At 45.4% G+C, this 26,505-nt stretch overlaps 2 protein-coding genes across 2 annotated transcripts in view; both read right to left on the bottom strand.

The window, feature by feature from the left end:
* The window catches only part of LOC136172474 (antigen WC1.1-like), a 42,229-nt gene extending 36,059 nt beyond the window's left edge, over positions 1-6,170 (bottom strand). Inside the window, exons 1-2 of the mRNA XM_065941915.1 lie at positions 6,098-6,170; positions 1,449-1,769 (exon numbers count right to left, since the gene is read on the bottom strand). Coding sequence (XP_065797987.1) covers positions 1,449-1,769; positions 6,098-6,170 — 394 coding nt within the window. The remainder of the gene's footprint in view (positions 1-1,448; positions 1,770-6,097) is intronic.
* An 11,463-nt stretch (positions 6,171-17,633) lies between these two features.
* The window catches only part of LOC136172481 (antigen WC1.1-like), a 62,558-nt gene continuing 53,686 nt past the window's right edge, over positions 17,634-26,505 (bottom strand). Inside the window, exons 11-21 of the mRNA XM_065941929.1 lie at positions 24,312-24,404; positions 23,924-24,238; positions 22,393-22,707; positions 22,002-22,043; positions 21,601-21,915; positions 21,314-21,346; positions 20,614-20,751; positions 20,133-20,225; positions 19,815-19,862; positions 19,193-19,333; positions 17,634-17,779 (exon numbers count right to left, since the gene is read on the bottom strand). Coding sequence (XP_065798001.1) covers positions 17,634-17,779; positions 19,193-19,333; positions 19,815-19,862; positions 20,133-20,225; positions 20,614-20,751; positions 21,314-21,346; positions 21,601-21,915; positions 22,002-22,043; positions 22,393-22,707; positions 23,924-24,238; positions 24,312-24,404 — 1,679 coding nt within the window. The remainder of the gene's footprint in view (positions 17,780-19,192; positions 19,334-19,814; positions 19,863-20,132; positions 20,226-20,613; positions 20,752-21,313; positions 21,347-21,600; positions 21,916-22,001; positions 22,044-22,392; positions 22,708-23,923; positions 24,239-24,311; positions 24,405-26,505) is intronic.

Here is a 26,505-nt window from a genome sequence, read left to right as displayed (position 1 = left end):
CCAACACCACAGTTCAAAGCATCAATTCTTCAGTGCTCAGCTTTCTTTATAGTTCAACTCTAACATCCATACATGACCACTGGAAAAACCACAGCCTAGACTAGACGGACCTTTGTTGGCAAAGTAATGTCTCTGCTTTTTAATATGCTGTCTAGGTTGCTCATAACTTTTCTTCTAATAAATAAGCATCTTTTAATTTTATGGCTGCAGTCACCATATGCAGTGATTTTGGAACCCCAAAAATAAAGTCTGCCACAGTTTCCAGTGTTTCTCTATTTGCCATGAAGTGATGGGACTGGATGCCATGATCTTTGTTTTCTGAATATTGAGCTGAATGTTTTCCAAATGTTGAGTGAAAAAGTTGGCTTAAAACTCAACATTCAGCACCACTATACCAACTTCCAAGTGCTAAAGGAACTTCTCTAGGCAGAAAATTAAAAGGCCAGAGAAGAACAAAAAAGTATGAATGAGAAAGCTTACCAGTAAAAGCAAACATACAGTAAAGTTAGGAAAGCTTTCGCACAAAAATATGATACCAAAGTTAGCAATCATGAGGAGAGTAAAAATGCAAGATATTGGAAATGAATTAGAAATTATGAGACCAGCAACTTACAATAGACTTCTTTTCAAAACCTCATAGTATCCACAAACCAAAAATCTACAGCATATATTCATACAATAAAGAATAAGGAATTCAAACACAACATTAAAGATAGCCATCAAATCATGAGAAGAGAACCAAAGAGGAAGGGAAGAAAAAAAGACCTACCAAAAAAATGCAAAGCAATTAACAGAGTGTCACTAAGAACATACATTTCCATAATTCCCTTAAATGTACACTGATTCAATGCTCTAACCAAAAGACATAGATTGGCTGGGTGAAAACAAAAGCAAGACCCATATATATGTGTTGTCACTTGTACATGTGTCCTCACACTCCATTTTGGAGGCACCACTGCTTGGATCAGGGTGTTCTACCCGCACCTCCCCCAGGTACCCACCTGCTGACACTCTGTCTCTCTAGGATCTATGAATGTAATAAACTCACATCTCTCCTTACCTGAAACTCTCATATATCCCCTCTTACAGCTGCAGTCATCTGACCATCCCATGGAAAAACAAAAATCTACCATGATGAACCTAATTAATATAGGCTCAACCAGGCAGTTGTACATGTATGATATATTTGATCTCATCTCACTGCCTCCTGTGACATATCACACAGACCTGAAGGTTACAGTGACCAATGGATCTGGAGCCTTTACTGTTCAGGGCCAAACAAGCTCTTCTGCTCCCTTGAACACCAAATGCTCTAGGAATAACTGTGTAGCTGGAATCTTCACCCTCGTATGTACTAAAGGCTGTGATCCGTATTCTTATAGTTAGGCTGGGAATGAGACTGAGGCTTTTCCTGCTGGAAATCACTTCCCAGACCAGACAGGACTTACCTGAGCAGACTGTTCCAGCATCCTGATCATGGGAAAAGCCCTCAGGACGATAGTCTTTAACAGTAGTATAAGCACACTCCCTGATAGCGGACTCTGTCCCACTGCAGCGAATATATTCAAGCCAAATGGGGCCAACTGCTGGCCCAAAGTAAGCTCCTTGGGGAGCATCAACAGCAGCTCCACACCCTAGCTGTCTGCACACCACAGCTGCCTCTTCTAAGCTCCACTTGTAATCACACACTGTGCCCCATTCTCCTTGGTGTTTCACTTCCACTCTCCCCTCACAGCGGTGACCTCCATCCTTCAGCCTCAGCTCCAGATCTGCAAGAGAGACACAGACACTGATGCAGGACAGGTCTCAGGGCACCATGCGGTAGTGTACTGCCAAGGAACAAAAAATGAACACTCTGATCTCTGAAAAAAATCCCCTGTGTCCAGCATTTGTGGACTTCTGTGGTATATATATTCCCACTGTGGCCAACTCTAAGCTCCCAATGTGCCATCACTGAACATGGAGCAGGAAGAGAGGCACCGAGTGTTTCTCACGAGCCTGAAAAACCAACTCCAGGGACACCGCTAAGGACGGGCCGTCAGAGACTCTGGATGCTGCCCTCCCTGGAGATGTGCCCAAGGCTCCTAGGGCCCAGCTTCCCCGTCTCAGTTGCAGCTCCTGGCCCGGGATCCAGGGAGGAATCCTCCCTCTCCTTCCCTGTCCATAGGGAGCATCTCATCCAGCTGAGGAACAGAGGGCTGGGGTAACAGGCTCTAAAGTGTTCTGATTATTTCTGCTGCTTGGCGTTCACATCCTTGTGTAATCCCCACACTGAAATGTACCTAGGAAAATGCATCTAACAAATGGAATTTGGCGAAAGTGATGAGATGTCACTTATGAGATTAGATTTCAGTTCAACAATCTACCAAAGTCTGAATGCCAGTAACAGCCAGGTAAGTACATGAGCGAAATCTTCCCCTGGTTGAACCTTCAGATGATTGCATCCTTGTGGGACATCATGACTCCGAGGACTCAGGTAAGCCATGTCAATTCTTAACCCACAGAAAGTATGAGATACTAGGTGTTTGCTGACTTCAGCTGCCGAATTCATCAGTAATTGGTTGCACAACACATAACTGATGGAGGGCTTCCCTCCAGAGTCAGAAGACAGTAGGTGAACAAGCTGGAGGTTTACACGTGAGCCTTCACTGCTTTATCCAGGTGAGACTCTTCCTGTGTGACCAGGTCTGCTGCCTGGTCCCACCTGGAACTGGGACCCAAACCACCTCTCTATCACATCAGGTCTCACCCAGTGTCCCAGGCTCCTGTCTGCTGTCAGGAACTGAGAAGTGAGTTCTCTGAGACCTTGATCAGCTCCATTAGCTTTAAATTCAGGTCAGAAAATGAGAATCTTTCTTATAATCTAACAAGACATCATCCCTGGGGCACCCTTAACACAGTTCAGATCTCTGACCCATCCCACGTGCTCCCACTCTGGAAACCAATGTGGTGCCATCACAGAGGTAACATCTGGAGAAATGCAGAACTGAAGAAGATCTTAGTGTATAGTCAGACCATTTGAAAAATGCAGACTTGACCAAGCAGAAGACTCAATGAAATAAAACAAAGGTCAGTTGAAATTATCCAATCAGAGGAGCAAAAAGAATGCAAAGGAATAAAGAAAACCTACAGGAATTATGGATGCCATTAGGAGAAACAAGGTATCCAAGAGGCCTGCTCAGGGGTGTCTGACTTTTTGCAACCCCATAGACTGTAGCCGGCCAGGCTCCTCTGTCCATGGGATTTTCCAGACAAGAATACTGCAGTGGGTTGCCATGCCCTTCTCCATGTGATTTTTCTGACCCAGGAATCAAACCCGTGTCTCTTACATCTCTTTCACTGACAGGTGGCTTCTTTACCACTAACACCACCTGGAAAGGCCAATGCTCGGGTACTAATTTTACTTGTGCTACTTACTCAAATCTTATCTGTCTTATTTAGACAAGTGATTTAACGTTGCTTTGCCTCAGTTTCCTGATCTATTTTTTGAGATAAATGTATCCTGCCTTGTCGGACTGTTGTGCACTCAAATTCATATAGGTAACAACTAGTGGAGGTGATAGAATTCCAGCTAGTCTATTTCAAATCCTAAAAGATGATGCTGTGAAAGTGCTGTGTGCAAAATGCCAGCAAAGTTGGAAAACCTAGCAGCAGACACAGGACTGGAAAAGTTCAGTTTTCATTTCAATCCCAAAGAAAGGCAATGTCAAAGAGTATTCAAACTACCACACAGATGCACTCATCTCACACACTAGCAAAGTAATACTCAAAATTCTCCAAGCCAGGCTTCAACAGTACATGAACCGTGAACTTCCAGAACTTCAAGCTGGATTTAGAAAAGGCAGAGAAACCAGAGACCAAATTGCCAAAATTCATCGGGTCATCGAAAAATCAAGAGAGTTCCAGAAGAACATCTGCTTCATTGACTACACCAAAGTTTTTGACTGTGTGGATCACAACAAACTGTGGGAAATTCTTAAAGAGATGGGAATACCAGACCACCTTATCTGCCTCCTGAGAAATCTGTATGCAGGTCAGGAAGCAACAGTTAGAATGGACATGGAACAACAGACTGGTTCCAAATTGGGAAAGAAGTAAGTCAAGGCTGTTTACTGTCATCCTGCTTATTTAACTTATGTGCAGGGTACATCATGCAAAATGCCAGGCTGAATGGAGCACAAACTGGAAATAAGATTACCTGGAGAAGTATCAAAAACCTCAGATATTCAGGTGACACCACTCTTATGGCAGAAAGTGAAGAGGAACTGAAGAGCCTCTTGAAGAAAATGAAAAGGAGAGTGAAAACGTTGGCTTAAAGCTCAACATTCAAAAAACTAAAACATGGCATTTGGGCCCGTCACTTCATGGCAAATCGATGGGAAAACAATGAGAACAGTGGCTGACTTTCTTTTGGGGAGTTTGAAAATCACTGCAGAATGTGGGTGCAGCCATGAAATTAAAAGTCACTTGCTCCTTGGAAGAAAAGCTATGACCAACCAAGACAGCATATTAAAAAGCAGAGACATTACTTTGCTGACAAAAGTCCATCTAGCCAAAGCTATGGTTTTCCCAGTAGTCATGTATGGATGTGAGAATTGGACCATAAAGAAAGTTGAGCACTGAAGAATTGATGCATTTGGACTGTGGATTGGAGAAGACTCTTGAGAGTCCTTTGGACTGCAAGGAGATCAAAGCAGTCAATCCTGAATGAAAAAAAGTCCTGAATATTCATTGGAAGGACGGATGCTGAAGTTCCAATACTTTGGCCACCTAATGGGAAGAACTGACTCATTTGAAAAGACCCTGATACTGGGAAAGATTGAAGGCAGGAGAAGAAGGGGAAGGGAGGATAAGATGGTTGGATGGCATCACTGACTCGATGGACATGAGTTTGAGCAAGTTCCAGGAGTTGATGATGGATAGGGAAGCCTTGCGTGCTACAGTACATGGGGTCACAAATAGGCAGACACAACTGAGCAACTGAACTGAACTGGCGTAGTAGTCACAGTCGTAGTATGCTGCTGGTGCTGCTAGTCGCTTCAGTCATGTCCAACTCGGTGTGACCCCATAGACGGCAGCCCACAAGGCTCCTTTTTCCATGGGGATTTCCAGGCAAGAGTACTGGAGTGGGTTGCCATTGTCTTCTCTGACAGTCGTAGTATAGAGGGCTCCAATATAAATATGCCAAAATGACAAACATCACAATTTAAAATGCACAAATGACATGAGCAAGCAGTGAAGGAGGAAATGAAGCATTAAAGTAGTGAATATATGCTAGTTTTTTTACTATGAAACTGGATAAGATTTTAAAGCTTGGTAAAAAGCAAATGTTGGTGAGGATAAGTGGAAACTAATATTCTCACACAATACTAGTGGAAATAAGACTCAGGGCAAACGTTTCAAACAGCACTTACTCTCTATGTACCAAAAGCCTTAAGGATATTCACAGCCCATGAAACAACAGGTCCATCCAGAGAACATCATTAGAGAAATAATCATGAATGGTCCTTACATTTCAATACAGAAAAGCTCAGAGCACCTTTTTTCCTAATAGCAGAAGTGCTGAAAACTACTAAATGCCTGATGAAATAAAATTTACATTTTAAGGTAGAACAAGAAACATGGGAGGCTGGAAGATGGAAGAGAGGACCCAGGGAGAGGCAGGCAGATGCACAATTACCTCTGATCTGGTGATTTGCAGCGGCCATGACCCCCAGCCCTGTGGGACCCTGTGTGCTTCACAGACCATCACACTCAGTCCCTGCTCAGCAGCCCCATTCCTCTCACACAAACAGGCTCCACACCCTCATACAGCCTCATGCCACAGACACCCTCACTCCTAGAAGCTCCCTGAGAAAAGGGAGACAGTGGAGGGACTCTGGCTGACCCAGCTCGTTCCAGACCAAACCTCACTGCTCTGTAAAATCTGCTGCTATGAACAGTGGACCTCCCACAGGAGAGGGACCAGTATTCACAGTCAGCGTGGCTCCTTTTTGGTCAAAAACACCAAGGCTCGGCTCCACAACTCCAGACACTTTACCCTTCACCAAGGCATCCACTCCCTGCTGTGGACCCAGGACAGAGGGGCAGCTCTTACCTTGACCACCCACCACGGTGCCGAGGAGGAGGACACAGAGTCCCTGGGGGGAGAGGTGTTGGCTCAGAGCCATCCTGACTCCACGTCCTCAAGGGCACAGTCCCAGCTGCAGGATCAGCCTGTGAGGAGGCGTCAGGGTGCCGACCGGGGTCTTTATAGACCATCCCCTACATCCTCCCTCCTGAGAGCCAATAGCGACACCTTTCACCATTTCAGGCACTATTGGAGGCTGCATCTGCCAATTTCTGAAACTCAGACACCAATGAGCTTCTGAATCTTCCACATTTCCTTATATGAGCAACACGGTCCTTTGACCTCCTGCTTCCGTGGTCCCTGAGAGCCGGGCTCCATGACCGAGGCTGGTGTAGAAAAGTTGCATCAAAAAGCATGAGTGATATTTTCTCGTCTGATCACCCTGACCAATACCATAGACTGTGAGATCTGACAGGGTCAGAGGACGGGGTCTGTTGGCCCATGGGGAATATCTCTGGTGGAATCAAGTGTTGATCTTCCCTGGGACTGAGCTCAGGGACGAAGAAGAGAACTACAAGAAGGCTAGAAATGCAAGAATATTTATCAGGCCAGTGGAAAGTGAGGACCAGGAGCACAGGAATTCATAGGTGAGCACGGAGGGAGTGAGGTGGGACCCATCAAGTGGAGGGCTGAGTTTGCTGGTCTCTTCCCCCATTCTCAGAAGGATCTGGAGCCTGGGTGCTGGAGCACATGCATGCATTCTCAGTTGTGTCTGGCTCTTTGCAACCCCAGAGACTGTAGCCCTCCCAGGCTCCTCTGTCCACAGGATTTCCCAGGCAAGAATACTGGAGTGGCTTGCCATTTCCTTCTCTGGGGAATCTTTCCGACTCAGGTATTGAACCCGTGTCTCCTGTGTCTTCTGCATTGGCAGGTGGGTTCTTTATTGCTGAGCCACGTGGGAAGTCCTATAAGGGATTTTTCAGCCACGTTAAATCCCTTCCCCTATATTTCATTTCAGTTTATGTGAAATATCCCTTTCAGCTAGTCACCAAATAATGCTTCAAGAGAGAAAGAGTTTGCTGTTATAGGAAACAAAGAGAAAGTAGGAGTCGTCTTTCAACTCCAGCCTGCCAAAATAGGATTTTTGCATCTCTAGAATAAAACGTGTAGTTTAGAAAGACTTAGATTTCCTCAACTTCACAGTTTCCCCCTTTGCATATTGACAGTTTGGTTTGATAAGATTCATTATATTATAAGCCATTACTAAAGAAGATACAAAATATAATTAAAGGGAACTGCCCCAGACAGATGGATAAATAGAAAGTATTCTGCTACATGGTAGCTGCAGGCAAGGGGTCAAAGAAGAGGCCTGTGAAGCAGAGAAGAGAAGGGGTTCATGCTGCCTGAAACTATCAGTGACCCCACCTCCTTCATTCTACATTTAAGAGGCAAAGTGGCAACAAGAATGGAAGCCCGGGTGGATGAGGGGACAGATCAAAGCAGAAGGGGCTGAGGTTGAGTGTGGCCATTCCTGCCTTGTTCTGTTTCCACTGATCAGAAGAAGCCCCCAGATGGTAACCAGAAAGTAGGCCTCGGGAGGATAGAGACTGAGGAGGACAGTAGGGGATATAAGATAGTGATAAACTCAAGGTCACTAACATGCTACCCCACGTGCCTCATGCCCTCTCAGGCTAGAGATTCCCATCATGCACCCTTGTGGTCCACACAAGCCCACACTGAGGCCCCCTCACCCTGAGTCTCATCATTTCAGCAGAGATGGGGGAAGGACGCATCTGTGACACACACACTTCAGAGTCCCCTCCTGAGCTCCGAGATGGATGGCTCCATGCACCCCCACACACACCTGAAGGTCTCAGTGAAGCCAACACTGAGGGCAGCTGTGGGCCAGTGCACAGCCCTGTCACATTCCCCACCAGATGGACCCCTCATCCTGGTCAGCACACATAGCTTCTCTGTCCTGTCATGCCCGCCCTTCCTATTTGAGACTCAGGTAAATGAAAAGGGAGAAAAGTCAATTGAACACATTTCTTTCTCTCTCTCTATTTAAATGTGCTGATATTTTATTTTACAATAGTCACTACTTTCTTGTTCTCTGTTCCTCTCACTTGCGAGCCCCCATCTGTACATGAACTCCATCTCCTTCTGGATGCTTGACACAGTAGTGATAATAACTGATTAGAAACGTCAGAACCAGAATATCAGCTCAGGGGCTGCAGTAGGACCAGGATCTGCTCAGTCACATAGAGTTGATGCTCTACTCCCCCCGGGGCCCAGAGTCTTCATTCCTTACCCAGTAATGGACTCCACAGCATCACCAGAATCCATGAGGCAGACACCTAGAACACAGGACGTGCTTCCTGGGGTCCTCTCATCCCTCCCACAGGATGACACAGGGATGCGTTTAGTGAACCAGCTACATACAGTCCTACCTCGGGATTGAGATCTCACAGACAAGACTCTGTTAGGGGCTCCCGACTCTATTATAGGGAGGGGTGGGCTGGAAAGGAGGGGCTAACTCAGGGCTACTATACGGTTCCCAGCACCCGGTCCCACAGAGCTGGGAGGGCAGCATCAACATGGACAAACTCACCCTCTGATGAAGGTATATCTTCTCTGACACATAGGAAAATCTCAGTGTCCGATCTCATCCAAGATTTGAATGAAGAGAACTTTAAGGAGAACACCAACCAACTTTGTCCACAATGAACTTAAGAGCGTGCAGTGCAGGGGTCAGGAGAACAGACTTGGGAGCCAGTTTGCCCTGCTGTGACTCAGAGTTCAGCCACATACCACGTGTGTGACCTTGTACCGGGTCCTTACACTCTCTGTGCAGTGGCTTAGTCTGTAAAGGGAGAGTTATCCATGTGCCTAGATGACAGAGTTTTGGTTAGAATTAAATGAGTTGGATAAGTAAGAGATATAGCCACTAGTTAATAGTAGTACCTAGTAGTGATAGAGAAGCAATATTAGGGCCCCTCTCTCCATCCCACCCCAGGAATCACAGAACTCTAGAACAGGAATTAAATTCTGTTACCTGGAGACTTGACTGGAGCTATCAAAACTCTCCCAGAGTTTTGACATGCTGTGATGGTGATTGGTGCCAGAGTTGTGAGTCTTCCACACATTACTCCTTCTCTCTGTCCCCCATTCAACTGCTCATGAACTTTGACCCTACCAACTGTGAATCTCATGAATTAAGTTGTTTACTTGCTAATATTACTTTAAAAATGGACTTGGTAAAATTTCTGTGTCTAATTCACCCCCTTATCCCCAAAGCCTGCCAATAAAAAATCCTAAATGATGTCTCTTGTATACCTGAATGAATGAATGTCAGTCAGGTATTTTATACAAATCATTTCAAACAAAAAAAATCTTTTGAGAACTAACTTGCCGTGAGGACTTAAGAGCACCGTGCAGGTTGTGTCAATTGTTGTAATGATATTTCAATATGATTAAATGATATAAGTTATGTATGGTTCACTTCAACACTTTGCTGCAAGGAATGCAGTAAATTGCAATACCAGAAACAAGGCTAGCCCCATTCCAAGAGCAGTGCTGAGAGAGCCACTCCTAAACATGTATAAAAATGCTGCAAATGTCTTTGTATATCTGAAGATAAAGACGATAAACCACAGCACCCTGACAGATGAAGGCCATGAAACCTCCTGTTCTTGTCTTAATCAGATATAGCCAAGTGGTCAGGATGTTTATGTATTTATCATTTGGCACATAGTTTATTCAAACCACACATAACTGTAACAGGAAGAAGTTTTGTTTTAAAATTTTTATTTTAACAGCTTCTGTATTGAATTAGAAGTGCAGAAGCAAAGAGCAGGAGGAATCCTGTTCTTTAACTTAAACTGACTGCTTCCTTGGTCTTATGGTAAAGCAATACAATCTGTAGCATTATTATTCCCAAATCACCATGAGAAAATAGAGGTTTCAGAGGTTCAGTAACCTCTTTGCCATGAAAGTTAATAATAAGGTTGGATGCATGAGACAGCTGTTTCGGCCTGGTACTGGGAAGACCCAGAGGGATTGGGTAGAGAGGGAGGTGAGAGGGGGGATCGGGATGGGGAATACATGTAAATCCATGGCTGATTCATGTCAATGTATGACAAAACCCACTACAATACTGTAAAGTATTTAGCCTCCAACTAATAAAAAGAAATGGAAAAAAAAAGAGAAAAAAAAATTAAACCTGCTTGCCTGAGGAACACTTCCACAGGACCAGTCAGACAGAGTGACTAAAATACAAAATATTTTTAAATTAAAATAGTGGTACACAATTTAAAAGGAAATAATTAATTGAGCCGTTACACCAAAGCATTGGGCACCCACCTACCATCTGTGTTCCTTGCATGGATGGATGGAACCAGCGTTCGTAAAGTCTCCTTTACCAAAGACCACCTCATCACAAGGGCATGGAGGAAAGAGCAAGGTCATGAGCTGGCTGAGGTGCAGCCCATCATCTCTGTTTAGCCCTTTACAGTCTATAAATAGCAATGTTGAACAAGAGTATGGCTCTGAATTGGCCTCATTCATTCCTCCACAGTGCAGCATCAGATACCCAGACACCAGAGACGATCAAAGCTACTAAATCAAAGACAAGCAGATTCTAAGTGGAGAGCAAGCAGACCAAGGACCCTTCCCCACTGCTGTTGGAAAGGAAGGAGCCCTCCCACCCCAACACCATCTGTGGGAGGAGAGACAAGAAGATGCCTCCTTAAATACAGGAAAACCAGTCTCAGCAGGGAGCTTGAACTAGAAATGACAAGACAGTTATTACAATGAACCCGAGCTAAGTTGAGGGACAAATTTTAAATGGGAGAGTCTGTGTTCATGTTATGGAACTTTCAGTCCACACGAACACCCCTTGCTAGTGTACAAGATGAAATCAGTTATAATAACAGAGAATATTACATTTATGTATATTTGAATTCTAAAGGACACATTTTCAAGCCTATTACAAAAAGAAAATTCATATACCTTCTCTTGTTTTTAAATGCATAAAATCGTCACCTCTGTGAATTCTTTCTAATTCCTCTGGCTAAATCTTACTGCTTTATCTGTTTAATCTATAGAAACTTTCTTACATATACTATATTGCCTTGAAGTGTGGGCTTCTGGAGAGCAAGTATTATGTCTTATTCTTCAGTGTCTCCTTAAGGTCAAGTAAAGACACATAGAAAGAGCTTAACAAATATTGGATAACTAAAGAAATGAATGCATGGACAAATGCTGAAAATCACTCTGCAGTTAGTGATATTGAGTGGAGAAGGGAGGTGGGGGACAAGGGAGACACAAATCTGACTAATCCCACTCGGCACAGACTGAGGTGGAGTCAGGAGTCAGAGACACACCAGCCAAAGGATCCCAAACAGAAAATGCCTTCAACTCCCAATCGGAGAGGGTAGGATCACATTCAATTTCTTCACAAAGCTGTACCTCCGAAGCTTCTCCAAGGTGAGAAAAAACTGACAGCACTGCTCTCAAGAGTTCTACTGAAGGATGTGAATAGACAGTAATACTTGTCAAATAGCTGTATTTCCAGTCCTCAGGGACTCATTCTGGGCAATGAAACGAGGGTGGTGTCACCTGTGTCACTCTGAGCGGAGGCAGGAAAAGCCCAAGTGTGATTCTCTAGACTCTCTTTTCTGCCCCAGAAGCTATATGTTCCAGATGTTGCACATGTAAGAGTCTCGCGGAACACAAACGACTGTAGGTTGTGATAAGTGTGTGTGTGTGTGTGTGTGCATGTGTATGTATGTGTGTATGTGTGTCTTTCTATATGTATGCATGTGTATGGCTATATGCGTGCATGTGTATGTGTGTATATATGGGTGTGTATGTGTCTATATGTGTGTGTGAGAGAGAGACACTGAGATTTGGAGGTCACTTTTTCCAGCAGCAGAACAGAGTCTCTTCTGATGGATACCAAGGAGAAAGAAGACTTGAAAAGAAGACAGAATCTGTCACATGAAGCAGGTATGTTCCTGGATCTCTTCTTCCTTCTGTGTCTTCATCCCAAGCTGCTCCCTCTGAGCTCACCTTGCTTCCTCTGTTGGGCTTGGTTGTTTCTCAGTCACCATTTCTGATTTACAAACAACCAGATCTAAGTCCTGTCTAAGAGCACCCGCCCCGGTGCATCTCCTGTTCCCTCTATATCACCCTGTGCTGACAGTCAGGCTCAGTTTCCCAAATTTGTCTCTTTGTGTTTTGACCTTCATCCTTAAAGAGCTCTCCTTTCCTCTGAGTTAGTCAGTCCATCATCTCTGATCTTATTTTTACCTTCCACCAGTCCTGTACTAGTAAAAAGGTAGCATGTGCTTTCTAAGCCCCCTAAATTTCTTCTTGATTTCCTGAACAAATCTGATTCCTGCATTTACTGCTCCATGCACGTAATTAACTTCTTCACCTTTCAATTCGGTTTAGTGGATCAGTTGTGTCTAACTTTTTGTGACCCCATGGACTGCAGCACACCAGGCTTCTTGGTGCAAGGAGAGTCTGTGAAGGTGAGGCTTCATTACCTTCATGATTAACCCACCTCTGCTCAGAATTGATGTAATTACCAACTCCAGAGCTATGGAGTTCCTGCAGGTAGTCATTGTTAAACCACTTAAACTCAAGATTAGTGCCACTGAGATGGCACAGGGTTCAAAGGCTGAGTGTTTGCTCAGACTTGAAGTCTATGATCTGATGCTCTATTGCAAGTGGGGCTTTGATGCAGCTGAATTCAGCCTGCAGATCAGCCTAAGAACACTGGAAATACAGCAAAATGTGTTCCTCCTTTAACATCTAAAAGTCTGTAAACAGATTCTCTTTTCCCTATTGTTGACTCCTTCCCCATCTGGGCATGCGACCCAAGGCTCCTACAGGCTGCAAGTATCTGCTAAGGCCCTTCCAGGGCCCAGGATTGGAGTGAGGCCTGTACCTGAGTATAAATTCTGTATTTTCACTCTCTATAACTTAATAGATGCTCTGATAATGTTTATCGAATGACTGAACTAGACCCTGCTGGACATTCAAGAGAAATTATCTTAAATATAGAGAACTATTTTTGAGGACACCACTTAGCTAACTGACATTTTTGTTTTAAAGGCAAATGTTTTCAGCAATTTTTGATTTTCAAACAGAGGGAGCTTATCACCAACAGACATGTCACTTCGAACACTGCAAATCTCTATCTGTAAGGATACAGAAGACAAACCACAGCATACTAACATGTGGCCTCTTATTAAGTCTTAATCAGACCAAGTGGAGGAGACAGGGTATTCATATGATTTATCATTTGGCAGTTTTTCAATTAAAACCTCACAGCGACATCACAGTAAGAAAGTTTGCAATTAAAAAGCACAGCTGCGCTGTCTGTATGACATAAGGAAGGAAATGAGCTGCAGAAAGAGTTCTTTTGATTAAAAAAAAAAAAAAAGCAGACTAATTCATCTTTCACTTTGTGAAAGGAGAGTCCTCTGGGGCTGATCCTGAAGGATGCTGTAGAGACCAGGACACCTCAACTGTTCTGCACAACAGTTAGAACTGTGAGCTAATAACTTTGGATAGAGGTGTGCTCTGACTCCTTTCTCTTTACTTTTTGTGACTCTACTGTAGGTTTTTACATTTTGTTGCCATGAGGCTCATATATATCATCTTACAGACACAACAGTATATATTACACTGATAAATTAATCTCAATCACATACAAAAGCTATACCTTTTTATCCCCTTACACTTTCTGGTTTTGATGTCAAAATTTGCCTCTCTTTATATTCTATATCCACTAACAAAAAACTTATCTTTATAGTTATTTTAATACTTCCTTTAGACTACAGTTAACTGGTTAGCACACTACCATATTCAGTATTAGAATATTCTGAGTTGTATTACACATTTACATTTACAAGTCCATTGTATATTTTGTGGGCTTCCCTGATAGCTCAGTTGGTACAGAATCCACCTGCAATGCAGGAGACCCCGGTTCGTTTCCTGGGTTGGGAAGATCCCCTGAAGAAAGGATAGGCTGCCCACTCCTGTGTTCTTGGACTTCCCTTGTGGCTCAGCCGATAAAGACTCTGGATAGACCTGGGTGGGAGACCAGGGTTTGATCCCTGGGTTGGGAAGATCCCCTGGAGAAGGGAAAGTCTATTCACTCCAGTATTCTGGCGTGGAGAATTCCATAGACAGTCCAAGGGGATCACAACATTTGGACACAACTAAGCAACTTTCACTTTCACTGTATATTTTGTATATTAGAGTTTTCTGAATTGGGTTACATATTTACATTTACAAATCTCTTGTATCTTCTTTCATATGATTATTAGTATCCTTCATTTAGCTTGAAGCGGAGAAGGCAATGGCACCCTACTCCAGTACTCTTGCCTGGAAAATCCCATGGACGGAGGAGCCTGGTGGGCTGCAGTCCATGGGGTCCTAAAAGTTGGACATGACTGAGCAACTTCACTTTTACTTTGCACTTTCCTGCATTGGAGAAGGCAATGGCGACCCACTCCAGTGTTCTTACCTGAGAATTCCAGGGATGGAGGAGCCTGGTGGGCTGCCATCTATGGGGTCTCACAGAGTTGGACACACTGAAGCGACTTAGCAATAATAGCAGCAGCATTTAACTTGAATTCCCTTCGGCAATTTTGTAAGACAAACCTGTGTGTGTGAATTTCCTCAACTGTTGTTTGTTTGGGAAAGTCTTTCTATCATTTTCATTTTTGAAAGACAACCTTCCTGAGAAAAGGATTCTTGGTTGGCAGGTTTTTACTTTCATCAGTTTGAATATATCATCCTTGTCTCTCCTGCCCTGCCAGGTTTATTCCCAGAAACCGAATGATATTCTTAAGGGAATGTCTTTTTTGTCAGCATTTACTTTTCTCTTGATGCTTTTAAATTCTCTTTTTGTCTTGATTATAGGAAATGTGTCTTGGAGAAGATAGTTTTGAATGAACTCCGAGGGGTGACCTATTAGCAACATGAACTTGGATGTCTCAATCTGATCCAATTTGGGACTTACCTGATATTATTTCTTTAAGCAAAATCTCTGTCTCTTCCTCCCTCTCTTCTCCTTCTGGGACTCCAGTAATATGCAGGTTGTTTCTATGAATGTTCTCCCATAGTTCATGCAGATTCTTTCACATTTTTTTCATTCTTTTTTTCTTCTCTGTCTTCTGGCTGGGTAATTTCAATTGTCTTCTACATTGCAGATTCTTCTGCTGTTGCTGATGCTCTCTGTAGCATTTTCCATTTTGTTGTGTTTCATTCATTGTAATCTTAAGCAAAAGAATTTCTGTTTGGTTCCTTCTCCTTTTTTTGGCCTCACTGCAGAGATTGAGGGATTTCACTTCCCAGACCAGGATGGAATCCAGGAACAGCAGTGAAAGCATCGAATCCTCATCACTAAACCATCAGCAAACTCTGTGTTGCTTCCTTTTTTATGATTTCTATTTCTGTAAAACAATCAATTTCCTCTGCGGAGCCACTCAGCCTGTGCACAACAACTACTGAGCTCATGCTCTAGGACCTGCAAACCGCAAATAGGAGCCTGCATGCTGCAACTACTGAAGCCTGAGAGCCTAGAGCCTGTGCTCCGCAACAAGGGAAGCCCCCACGTACAGAAACCTGCTCTCCACAAAGAAGAGTAGTGCCTGCCTGCAGCAATTAGAGAAAGCCCATGTGCAGCAACAAAGACCCAGTGCAACCAAAAATTAAAAACAATAATAATAATGATAAGAAAAAATTTTAATCTCATTTTGTTCACATATTCTTTTCCTGAATGGATTGTTTATCTTTGTTTTTTGGAGTTCACTGAGATTCTTGGTGGGCTTACTTTATTTCTTTCATTATACATCGTTCATTTCATTACTTCCCAATGGTGAATAGCCATGTGAGCTGCCCTGGGAGAAGTCCTGGGCATCTTCCCATTCCCAAGCACAGCCTAGAACTATGAAGACTACAAGTGTGAGTGTAGCTTGGAGCCCTGGACACCACGCGGGCCATCAAGCAGCAACCGGGTAGACTCAGCTCACAGCCAGGCTGCACTCTCAGTTCTTACATTAGTTCAGCAGCTTCTCCACATGTCCACAATGGAATGGGGGTGGGGGGCTAGGTATTGTGTAAAGGTGATATTTACTTGGCCACTCCTATATGACAGTTGTCTCTACCTTGAAGAATCACAGCAGGTTACATTTTCAATAGTAACCAGATTAACACAATCTTGAAACAATATGTTTTCAGAGAAGTTCACTACTCTCAAATTCTTCCTTTAAGTTTTCAATCATATCAGACACCTCCATCCACATATTTGAAACATAGATACCCAAATGTTCCTGATTTACCCATCTGCATCCCTTCTTCTGCATCCCCTCTGCCTAGGTCTCCACTTACTTGCCCTCTTGTCCCACCTGGATGCAGGGTGTGGTGAGCACCAATTTGCCCCCCATCAACTTAGAAAGAGATATGAGCTGATATAATTCACTCAGAAGGATAGATTACTGGAGAGACAAGAAATAGCAACATCCTGAAGAAATAGCACAAAGGGATGGAAAGAATGGATTCATAAGGATTTGATAACCAACTAGACATGGGAGAAGAGCAAAGTCTGGTGCCCAAGAATAGGTTAAAAACAGGTGATGTGACATCTCAGAGAAGAACATAGAGGATTGGGTTTTTTCCATGAGTTTGTGAAATGAAAATATCTCCTGCCATATCAATAAACAAGAAAAGTCACAGCCATCAGCGATTTCTGGCCTTCAAATGTGAATGAAGGCCTCCAAAGCTGTGATCCAGGGGATGCTGCCACCCCCTGCATGGTGACTGCTGAGGAGCTGGGACAATGCAAGAAGCAGCCATCTGCCATTCTTTAAGGTGAACAAGGAAACAGGATTGGCCCCAGAGAGCTGAGGTGCATATGAAAGGAATGAATTCAGTGAGTCCAGAGGCTTGCATCTTCCCACAAACAGAATGCTAGCTTCCTTAACTTGATACCTGATTTCAGATGTTCAGACTGCCTGCTCCCTTTGTTGCAAACTTGTATACAACCTGACTTCCCCTCCTGCCTCCTTGGAGTAGTTTTCTCAGAGCTACTGAGATGCAGTCTCCAGGGCCTGGAGCCCTAAATATTCCCACCAAATAAACTAACTCTATCAGGTTCTGAATATATTTTTTGGTCAACAAGTTCATCTTGCTAGGAATGAGGGTGTGAATGTGGACCAAGTTTAGATGCTTTTTCTAAACAAGAGTGACCTGGAGCTTCTGTGATCGCAGGCACAGTCATGGCCTCATTAGCCTTTGAAGGAGGTGAGAAAACAGGGCAGTACATCTTGTTTTCCTTTGAAGAAAATAGTGTTTGAGAATCAGACCAATCCTTTCAAAGCATTTGACATGGAACTTGCTAAATTAGAAACACAGCAAAAAGTTACTTTATTCAGAATACTTCATTTTGAACAGTTTCCATATAACACAATTACAGGTCAGCATTACTCTATTGAAATACAGGCAATTAGAATATCTGAGGCTTCATCACATAGTTAATACAACATCATGGGAAAGTCACTGTGGATCTTCCTGGGGCACCGAGTTCAACGTCATCATACCCAGGGTCCCCTCTGTTCCCCTGGAGCAGCCACGGGCTGTCTTCTCCTTCCCCAGGATCAGCTTCCTCTCCAAAGATGAACAGAGAAGAGCCTGAAATAGTAAAGAAAAGTATGATCAGAACTGAGACAAAAGGGACCAGACCGTGTTGTGGAAGTGAGTCAATTAAGTGGTGATAACAAAGCACCCCTGGGACCAGGTGTGGGCAGGAGGCTCAGGCTATTTCACATCAGTTACAGGTAGGATGGACCTGGGCTGTCCTCTCAGATCCAGTCCATGTGGTCTCTGGGGCTTCAGCTCATGTGGAAACCCTGCATCACAGGAGACCTGTGCTCACACAGGGGCTCTGGGAAGATCTGCCTCCAGGTCACACAAGCAGCAAGGCGATGCCCAGGAACAGTAAGAGCATACCAAAAAATTTACTGTTCTCCTCTCTCAAATGACAGACATGGGATCACCACGAGAGGGAGAGTGGAGACAGGAAAATCTGAGTTACTCACTCACAAACCATCTCTGCTCTTAGTTAACTCCTGTTCCCAAATGCCCACACATCGTATCAAGGTGCAGCCACAGGAGGCCCCTTCCCAGGGATCACACAGGCCCTCAGATGGAGAAATGCTCTTTTCTAGAGAATGAGTGTTTTCTCTCGGCTTTTGAAAAGTCTGGAGCAAATTAGACTGTAGCTGACCACAAACTCTGGCCTATGAACTACCAACATGGCTTAATGTTAAGGCCATTGCGCATCATAGATGTTGTATGTTAGTGCTGACATATAAACAGAACTCATCTTAAATTATCAGAATACCTCACAAATTCAATACTGCACTACATTTTAAAAAAGCTTTGATATCTTTCATGTATAAGACAGCACAGAGAAGTTATCAAAACACTTGTTCTATTTGTGGATTTCATAAATATGCTGAAATAATCAAGTTTTCTTTTCCTTTTGGCCATTGAACAATGCTTGTGAGATCTTAGTTGCTTGACCAGGGATTGAACTCAGGTCCTAGCAGTGAAAGTGCAGAGTCCTAACCACTGGATTGTCAGGAAATGCCCTAATCTGTACATTTTAATGCAAGTATATCGCATATAAAGTGAAAATTTATGTTGCATTATGGAGACTTAAATGCCAAAAGGAGAATGATATCTCACTGCCAAGGACTGTGTTAGCATTAAAAACAGTATACGGTTGAGACTGTCATGTCCAACTCTTTGTGACCCTGTGGACTACAGCCTGCCAGACTCCTCTTTCCATGGGATTCTCCAGGCAAGAATACTGGAGTGGGTTGCCATTCCCTTCTCCAGGAGATCTTCCAAACCAGGGATCAAACCCGGGTCTCCTGTATTGCAGGCAGATTCTTTACCATCTGAGACACCAGGGAAGCCCATCAAATGCATGAGATTACTAAAGTTTTGAATTCTAGAGAGGTTGGATGTTGAGGAGTCAAATTCACCATTTCCAGGACAGAGACTGAAGATTGCAGGAGATGAGCTAACCCCACTCACCTGTCTGAGACCTCATCTCATCTTCCTTCACTGGGAGCACTTCCTCTTCACTCATGTGAGAGGCAGGAGGAGCCCCAGGAACTGGTATCTCTTCAGCATCATCGTAATCTTCACCAGGGGCATCACTCCTCTGATCTGGGGCTTCTGAGGGCAGAGCAGGGGTCAGATGAAAACACGATAAGTGGGTTCGTCTGGGAAATCCCTACGATCCCTTCTGACCCAGAGTTTCTGAGCCACTATATAGAGGCACATTGTTTCAAAAGATTTTTTCTCTTCTAAGACCATGTTTCACTTTGAAGTCTCCATAAGCCAAAACATGATTTTACACATCTTTCTCAAAGGAACTCTTATACCATTAAGCATGACTAAAGTGTTTTGACTAATTGTGCATTCCAGATGTTATTTTTAGAAACATTGTGTTTCTGTTGTGATTCTGGACACAGAGAGCCCAGCTGCAAATGTGAGACATCACAGAACAGTCAGAGAAGGGGAAGGATGGACTCCATCTCAATACAAGGGATGCTACTGCTCCATCAAAGGAAGACTGTTTCCCTTGCCTCCCATCTCTATGATGGAAACTCTCCTCCCCAATACCCAGCTGAGGTGGGTCCATCTCTATTACCTGGAGCAGATCTGGAGTCATCATTGTCCTCACCATCTGATAGGAAGCCTAATGTGGAGACAAACATCACACAACACACAGAATGACCCTCCCCACACCCAAGGGACCAGTGTTAAGGTTGAGAAGGAACAGGCCTGGCTCATGCAGTGTAGACGGAGGCTGGGCGCTCTCAGAGCTCTGAGAGGCCATCCTACCACTTTGGAGGAGCTGCCTCTGTGAGTCTGGGGCACACCTGGGGGCTGCAGATGCTGAGAAGATGCACACAGCCAATGGGAGGTCACAATAAGAGGCCCCAGGAGGGCAGGCAAAGACACCCACCTGGGCTGTCCAAAAGACCCTCCTTCTGTGACACAAGGTAATCGAGCTCCTCATATACTGCTTCAGCAAGAGCATCTTCATAGCTGGAAAAGGCTGAGAGATCCCCCAGCAGGTCAGAAATGCTGGCCCAGATACCCCGAACCAGCAGACACATCCTTTATCTCCCCAGTGCTCACACAGGTCTTGTAGGGACCTCAGGGTAGCTTCCCACCCAGTGTACCTCTTGGCACCTTCTCCCCTCATCTGGCCCTGAATACAGCTCAGCCCCAACTCTGTCTCATCTCACAGGAGAGGCTATGACTTATGGGAGCTCATATACCAGCCCTAAAAGCCTCTCTCTACTCAGCCCTGAGAGCTCAGCATGGAGCACATGGAGTCTGCAGACTCAGAACAGAGAGTTGGTCCAGGCTCCCCTCCTCACCCCCGCCCCATCTCCTGCCTGCACACATGCTTCCTGGTCCCCAGTTCCCCTGCAGCCCACCTCTGCGCTCTGCTCTCCATCTGAGCACCTGAGTCACCAGGACAACGAGGACCAGGAAGAGAAGGGTCCCCAGGATGAGGCAGAGGACCCAAGGCAGGGAGAAGATGCCAGGGAGTGGATTCGAGGCTGGTCTGGTCCCTAAGGAGAACAGGAAAGAGGTTTGGAGAAGGTCCTGGGCAGAGAAACCCTCTGTGCCAGAATTTCCAGGCGCTCTGGACAATGGCGTCCCCGCCTCAGATACAAGTGCACTGGCAGTGACTGAGCTCCCACCGGTCTCGTCCTCAAGAGCAGCCAACCTCACTCCTACCAGTGTGGCCCCGAGGCAGAGCCAGGGATTGTCAGGGAGCTGCCCTGCCAAAACAACCTCTGAGGACCCTGCTCTTCCCCTCTTCCTGGGCTTCAAGAGACAGAGCATCAGATAGTCCTGGGACCTGCGCCTCACTGATGAGGAGCAACACACAGGGGCTGGTGGGAGAGCCTTAGATTCTGCAACATGGGAACCAGAGCCATTGGACCCCAGGCATGAGAACCTTCTGGCTCTGGGAACCAGGGTAGGGGAGTTCCCCAACATAACGCCCTGGCACCTACCCAAAAGCCAGGGTCTTCTCAGACTCTTTCCTCTCCTTAGCTGTCAGAGAGCCCACAGAACAGGTCCCCAGAATTTCAGTATTCTCCCCTTCGCGTAGATGGATCACAATACCTGCTGTAGTTGGGGGCAATGATGTCCTTGCACCTAAAGAGAAAAAGATGAGTTTGGGAAAGGGGAATTGGCCAGATCACAGGGCAGCCCCTTTTTCCTTTTTGAGCCTTAAGTCACCCCTTAGTCTCCACAACACCAGGGTCCAGTCCCCCCAGCTCCCCCGTCCTAGATCAGAGCCCCAGCACCCAGACACTCTCTGAATACAAACTCCCCACCATGCCCGGCCCAGCCCACTGCCCCCACGCTGCCCCAGCTCACCCAGGGCGGACCCCGAGCCCCTCACTCACCAGAGCACCTCACGCCAGCATCCTCCTCATGCTTGCAGTCGCTCTGCCCCCAGGGCTCCGCAGCACAGTCCCACAGGGAGGACTCCCGGCCCCCGCACCGCACCTCGTCCAGCCAGATGCTCTCGTTTCCAGGGCCAAACGCTGCGGCCCGCGCGGCTTCCAGGGCCGGGCCACAGCCCAGCTGCTGACACACCACCTCGGCCTCTGCCAGGCTCCAGGAGTCATCGCACACGGTGCCCCAGGAGCCGCCGTGCCAGACCTCCACCCGCCCTGAGCACGCGCTGTCTCCTCCCCTGAGCCGGAGCTTCTCTCTGTCTGAAAAGGCAGCAGCCCCTCCTGTGACTCCCCTGGTGGGAGGAAGGAGCCCCTGGGGCCCTGGGGAGGGGGCGGGGCTGACGTACCTGTGCAGGGGGCAGCAGCTGGGCAGCTCTTGGGGCTTCTTTCTGCAGAAGCAACAATGGGAAGCTCTGGTTCAGGGACAGCTGGGGGTGGTCTTGTCCCCAGACATGAGTATCTAAGGTTTTTTGTCACAGTCAAATGACAAGAGACCACAGAAGCTACATCATCTGCTTAACTGAGAGGTTTACTGCATCTTATCAGCAGCTAAAATTACTTTATCTAATTAGTTGTTTACCATAACAAAAGCAAACAAACAAAAACAGAGACAAGTACAAATATACACCTACATTTTGTAGACTCAACCAAAACCCATCAATTAGATCTGAAAATATGAAATCATACTAACGGCATCCTACACGGTTGGGAGTGACACAGAAACAGACAGTAAGTCACCTGCACACGAGATATAGGCTTCCTCCTTGGGAGAGCAGGAGTTGTAATTCCAAGGGTCAGAAGGACACTGCCAGAGAGAGGTGTCAGCTCTCTGGCACTGGATTCCATCTACCCAGCGGGGTCTAGAACCTTCCCTAAGAGCAACAGAAGAGTTGAGACTTCCGCTGTCCCCACAGCCAAGCTGTCTGCAGATCATGGACACGGTGATGTCTTCCATGGGGCTGCGGCAGACACTGCCCCAGGTCCCATTGTAGAAAACTTCCAGCCACCCAGCACACTGCTGGTCCTCACTCACCATCCTGAGAGCCAGGAACTCTAAGATTGAAACGGAGGAGATGGGACAGAGTGAGCACTGCACTCAGTGCTCTGAGTTTTCCTCTCCCCCAGAAGTTGTGACCACACACCCCTGACCCAGCAGAGGAGATGCCCACTGGTTGACAAGACTGACTTGCCTCCCTTTCACCTGACTTTGTCCAGTAACGTCTGTACACCTATTTCTACCACAACAAGGTAGATGTGAACAGCGAGCAAGGCCACCTAGGGCAGCTGCAGTGATGGGAGCTGAATCCTGCTTCCTGACAAAACTTCTAAAAGAATGGAAAGTGACATGGACAGTGATGTGATTGACAGAATAATGGACCCCCAGAGATGTCCACAGCCTAATCCCCGAACCTGTGACATGTTACTTTACATTTCAAGAGAGACTTTACAGATGTGATTAATAAGGACCTTGGGATGGAGACATAAAGCTCAAATATTGTGGATTAACCATGTGACCCCAGCCTAACACCTCTTTAACCTGCTATGCTGAGAAATGCATCTTCTTTCCCAGCTCCAGTCAAAGGGCAATGTGAGTGAGAGAGAATAGTCAGAAGAGGCACTGTTGTCTGAAGAAGAATACAGATGGCTCTGAGCCAAGAAATGAGGCCACCCGGGAAACCAGAAAAAGCTGGGAGAAGCGTCCTGCCCAGAGACTCCAGGAAGAACACATCCCTGTGGACACTGGGATGTTGGCCCCCAGAGACCCTCGTTAGACTACTAGCAAACAGAACTGTAAAGGAAAAATCTGAATTTTCACTATGTCAGGCTCTTCTGTCCACGGGATTCTCAGGCAAGAATACTGGAACGGGTTGTCATGCCCTCCTCCAGGGGATCTTCCTAACCCCAGGGACTGAACCCGAATCTTTTACATCTCCTGCAATGGCAGGCAGGTCCTTTACCACTAGCGCAACCTGGGAAGCCTAGGATTTCCAGGTGTTACTCCCACAGATAACTGAAGAGTGAGCCCTGCTATCAAGTGTTAACTGTAAGAAACAGCTCTGTCAGGAAACAATACTGAGAAGAAAGGACCAGAATCTCAGCTGCTGCAGGAGGAATTAAAGCGCCCGGTCTTCAAGTCTGCTGCAAAGACAGGCTCCATGGGAGGAACCCGCCTTCTCTGGTCCTTTCAACATCTCTCTATCAGGGCTCTGACCCCTGTCCTCCAGGGTCCCACCCCTCCCCCAGCCTGTGGACAGTGTGCAGCGCAGACCTGAGCAGATGACCCCCGCGTCCTCCTTGTGTCTGCAGTCGTGCCGCCCCCAACCTCGGGAAGGGCACCTCCACACGTGGGACTCTTTTCCTGTGCAGTTCAGGTCGTCCATCCAGATGGGCCCTGATCCCGCCCCGAAGTGAGCAGACCCCGTGGCATTGAGGGCTTCTCCACAGCCCAGCTGCCTGCACACCACGCGGGCATCGTCCAGGTCCCAGCCGTCATCACAGATGGTGCCCCAGGAGCCCTGGTCAAGGATCTCCACTCTCCCGGCGCAGGGACCGCCCCCGTCCACCAGGCGGAGCTGTCTGCTGTCTGAGGAGAGAGAAATGGGTCAACGGGGCGGTGACGGGGTTGTAAAGGGTCTTCGGTCCTGTGGGACGCTCACCTGAGCAGTAGGGGGCGCTCTCCTCTGAGGCCGCAGAGCCTGCTGGTTCAGACACGGAGTCGTTGCACTGGGGCAGCACCTGGGTCTGGTTTCCTGCAGAAAGAGCAATGATCAGAGGTCTGGTTGGGTTGAAGAACAGGAAACTGAATTAAACTAAATAATAACCTAGTGATGGAGTTTGAGATGAAAGCTGTAATAGCAGTGAAGTTTATAAATTTAGAGGTCAGTTTCTCCATGGAGAGGTCTGCTTCTGACAGTGCCACAATTTTTGTTTAAGTCAAGTTTTGCACTGAGAACAAGTTAAATAGTGTGTTCTATACCTAAATCTATATCTAAATATAAGAAACAAAACAAAATCTTTTCTGAAAGATTTCTAGAAGCTTTCATCTTCCATGTCTGTTACCAGAAGAAGAAGAAGAAGAAAAAACTCACATAAAAGAGATCAAATGGAAAACCAAAAGGAAAAAGAAGACATTCCCCAAAATATCCCCAAATATTCAACTATTTGAGTTACCTGACAGAGAATTTAAATAACCCTGATTAAAGTGCTCTTAAGATTAATTGCCAAGATGTGTTTCTTGGCAGAGAAATTTTAACAAAAAAGAAATAAAAGTTCTAGAGCTAAAACACTTAATATTTGAATTTAAGAACTAAAGAATGAATGTATCAGCACATTAGATCAGCATAAGGCAGTTATTAAAACAGAAGATCAGAGGACAAATATTCTTCTATTAGGTTGGTGCAAACATAACTGCAGTTTCAGATCATGAATTTTAAATCATTATAACTAGGCTCAGACATATCTTTATTAATCAAAATAGGAACCATTACAATCAACACATTTTTGCCAATGAGAAATTAGTTTGTTTTTTCCTGTAGTGTAAAGCTGTGCTTTGGGATTTGATGAACTCTTGAAAAGCATTTTCTGTCTCCTGTTGGTTGTGGAAGCATTTTGTCTGCAAAACGTTGCTGAGATGCTTGAAGAAGTGGTATTCAGTTGATGAGAGGTCAGGTGAATATGGCAGATGAGGCAAAACTTCGTAGCCCAGCTCGTTAAACCTTTGAAGCGTTGGTTGTGTGATGTGTGGCCGGGCGTTGCCATGGAGAAGAATTGGCACCTTCTGTTGACCAATGCCGACTGCAGGTGTTGCAGTTTTCAGTGCCTCTCAGTGATTTGCTGAGCATACTTCCCAGATGTAATGGTTTCTCTGGGATTCAGAAAGCTGTAGTGGATCAGACTGGGTGCAGACCACCAAACAGTGACCAAACTTGGTGCAAGTTTGGCCTTGGGAAGTGCTTTGCAGCTTCTTCTCAGTCCCACCACTGAGCTGGTCATCACCAGTTGTCATATAAAACCCACTTTTCATCACAGGTCACAATTCAATTGAGAAATGGTTCATTGTTGTTGTGTAAAATGAGAGAAGACAATGCTTCGAAATGACAAGTTTTTTCATTTGTGGTCAGTTCATGAGGCACCCACTTATCAAGTTTTTTTACCTTTCAGCATTTGCTTCAAATGCCAAACGACTGTAGAAAGGTTGACATTCAGTTCTTTGGCAACTTCTTATGTAATTATGTAAGAGGATCAGCTTTGATGATTGCTCTAATTGGTTGTTTTCAACTTCCAATGTCAGGCCATTGCACTCCTCGTCTTCAAGGTTCTCATCTCCTCTGCAAAACTTCTTTTTTTAAAAACTTTATTTATTATTTATTTATTTTTGGCTTTGCAGGGTCTTTGCTGCTGCTCAGGCTTTTCTCTAGTTGTGGCGAGTGGGGACTAGTCTTTGTTACAGTGAGCAGGCTTCTCATTGTGGTGGTTCTCTTGTTATGGAGAACAAGCTCTAGGGCTTCTGGGCTTCAGTAATTGTGGTTCCCAGGCTCTAGAGCACAGGCTTAAAAGTTGTGATGCACAGACTCAGCTTCTCTCCTTAGCATGTGGGATCTTCCCGGACTAGGGATTGAACCCATGTCTCCCGCACTGGCAGGCGGATTCTTTACCACAGAGCCACCAGGGAAGCCCTGCAAAACTTCTTGAACAACCACTGCACTATATTTTCATTAGCAGTTCTTGGACCAAATGCATTGTTGATGTTGCAAGTTTTCTCTGCTGCTTTACGACCCATTTTGAGTGAATAAGAAAATCGCTTGAAATTGCTGTGTGTCTAGTCTAACATCATATCTATAGTATAAAATA

This window comes from Muntiacus reevesi, chromosome 1 (genome assembly GCF_963930625.1).
Source record: "Muntiacus reevesi chromosome 1, mMunRee1.1, whole genome shotgun sequence".
NCBI classification, from domain to species: domain Eukaryota; kingdom Metazoa; phylum Chordata; class Mammalia; order Artiodactyla; family Cervidae; genus Muntiacus; species Muntiacus reevesi.
This window is presented reverse-complemented; position numbering and strand designations above follow the sequence as displayed.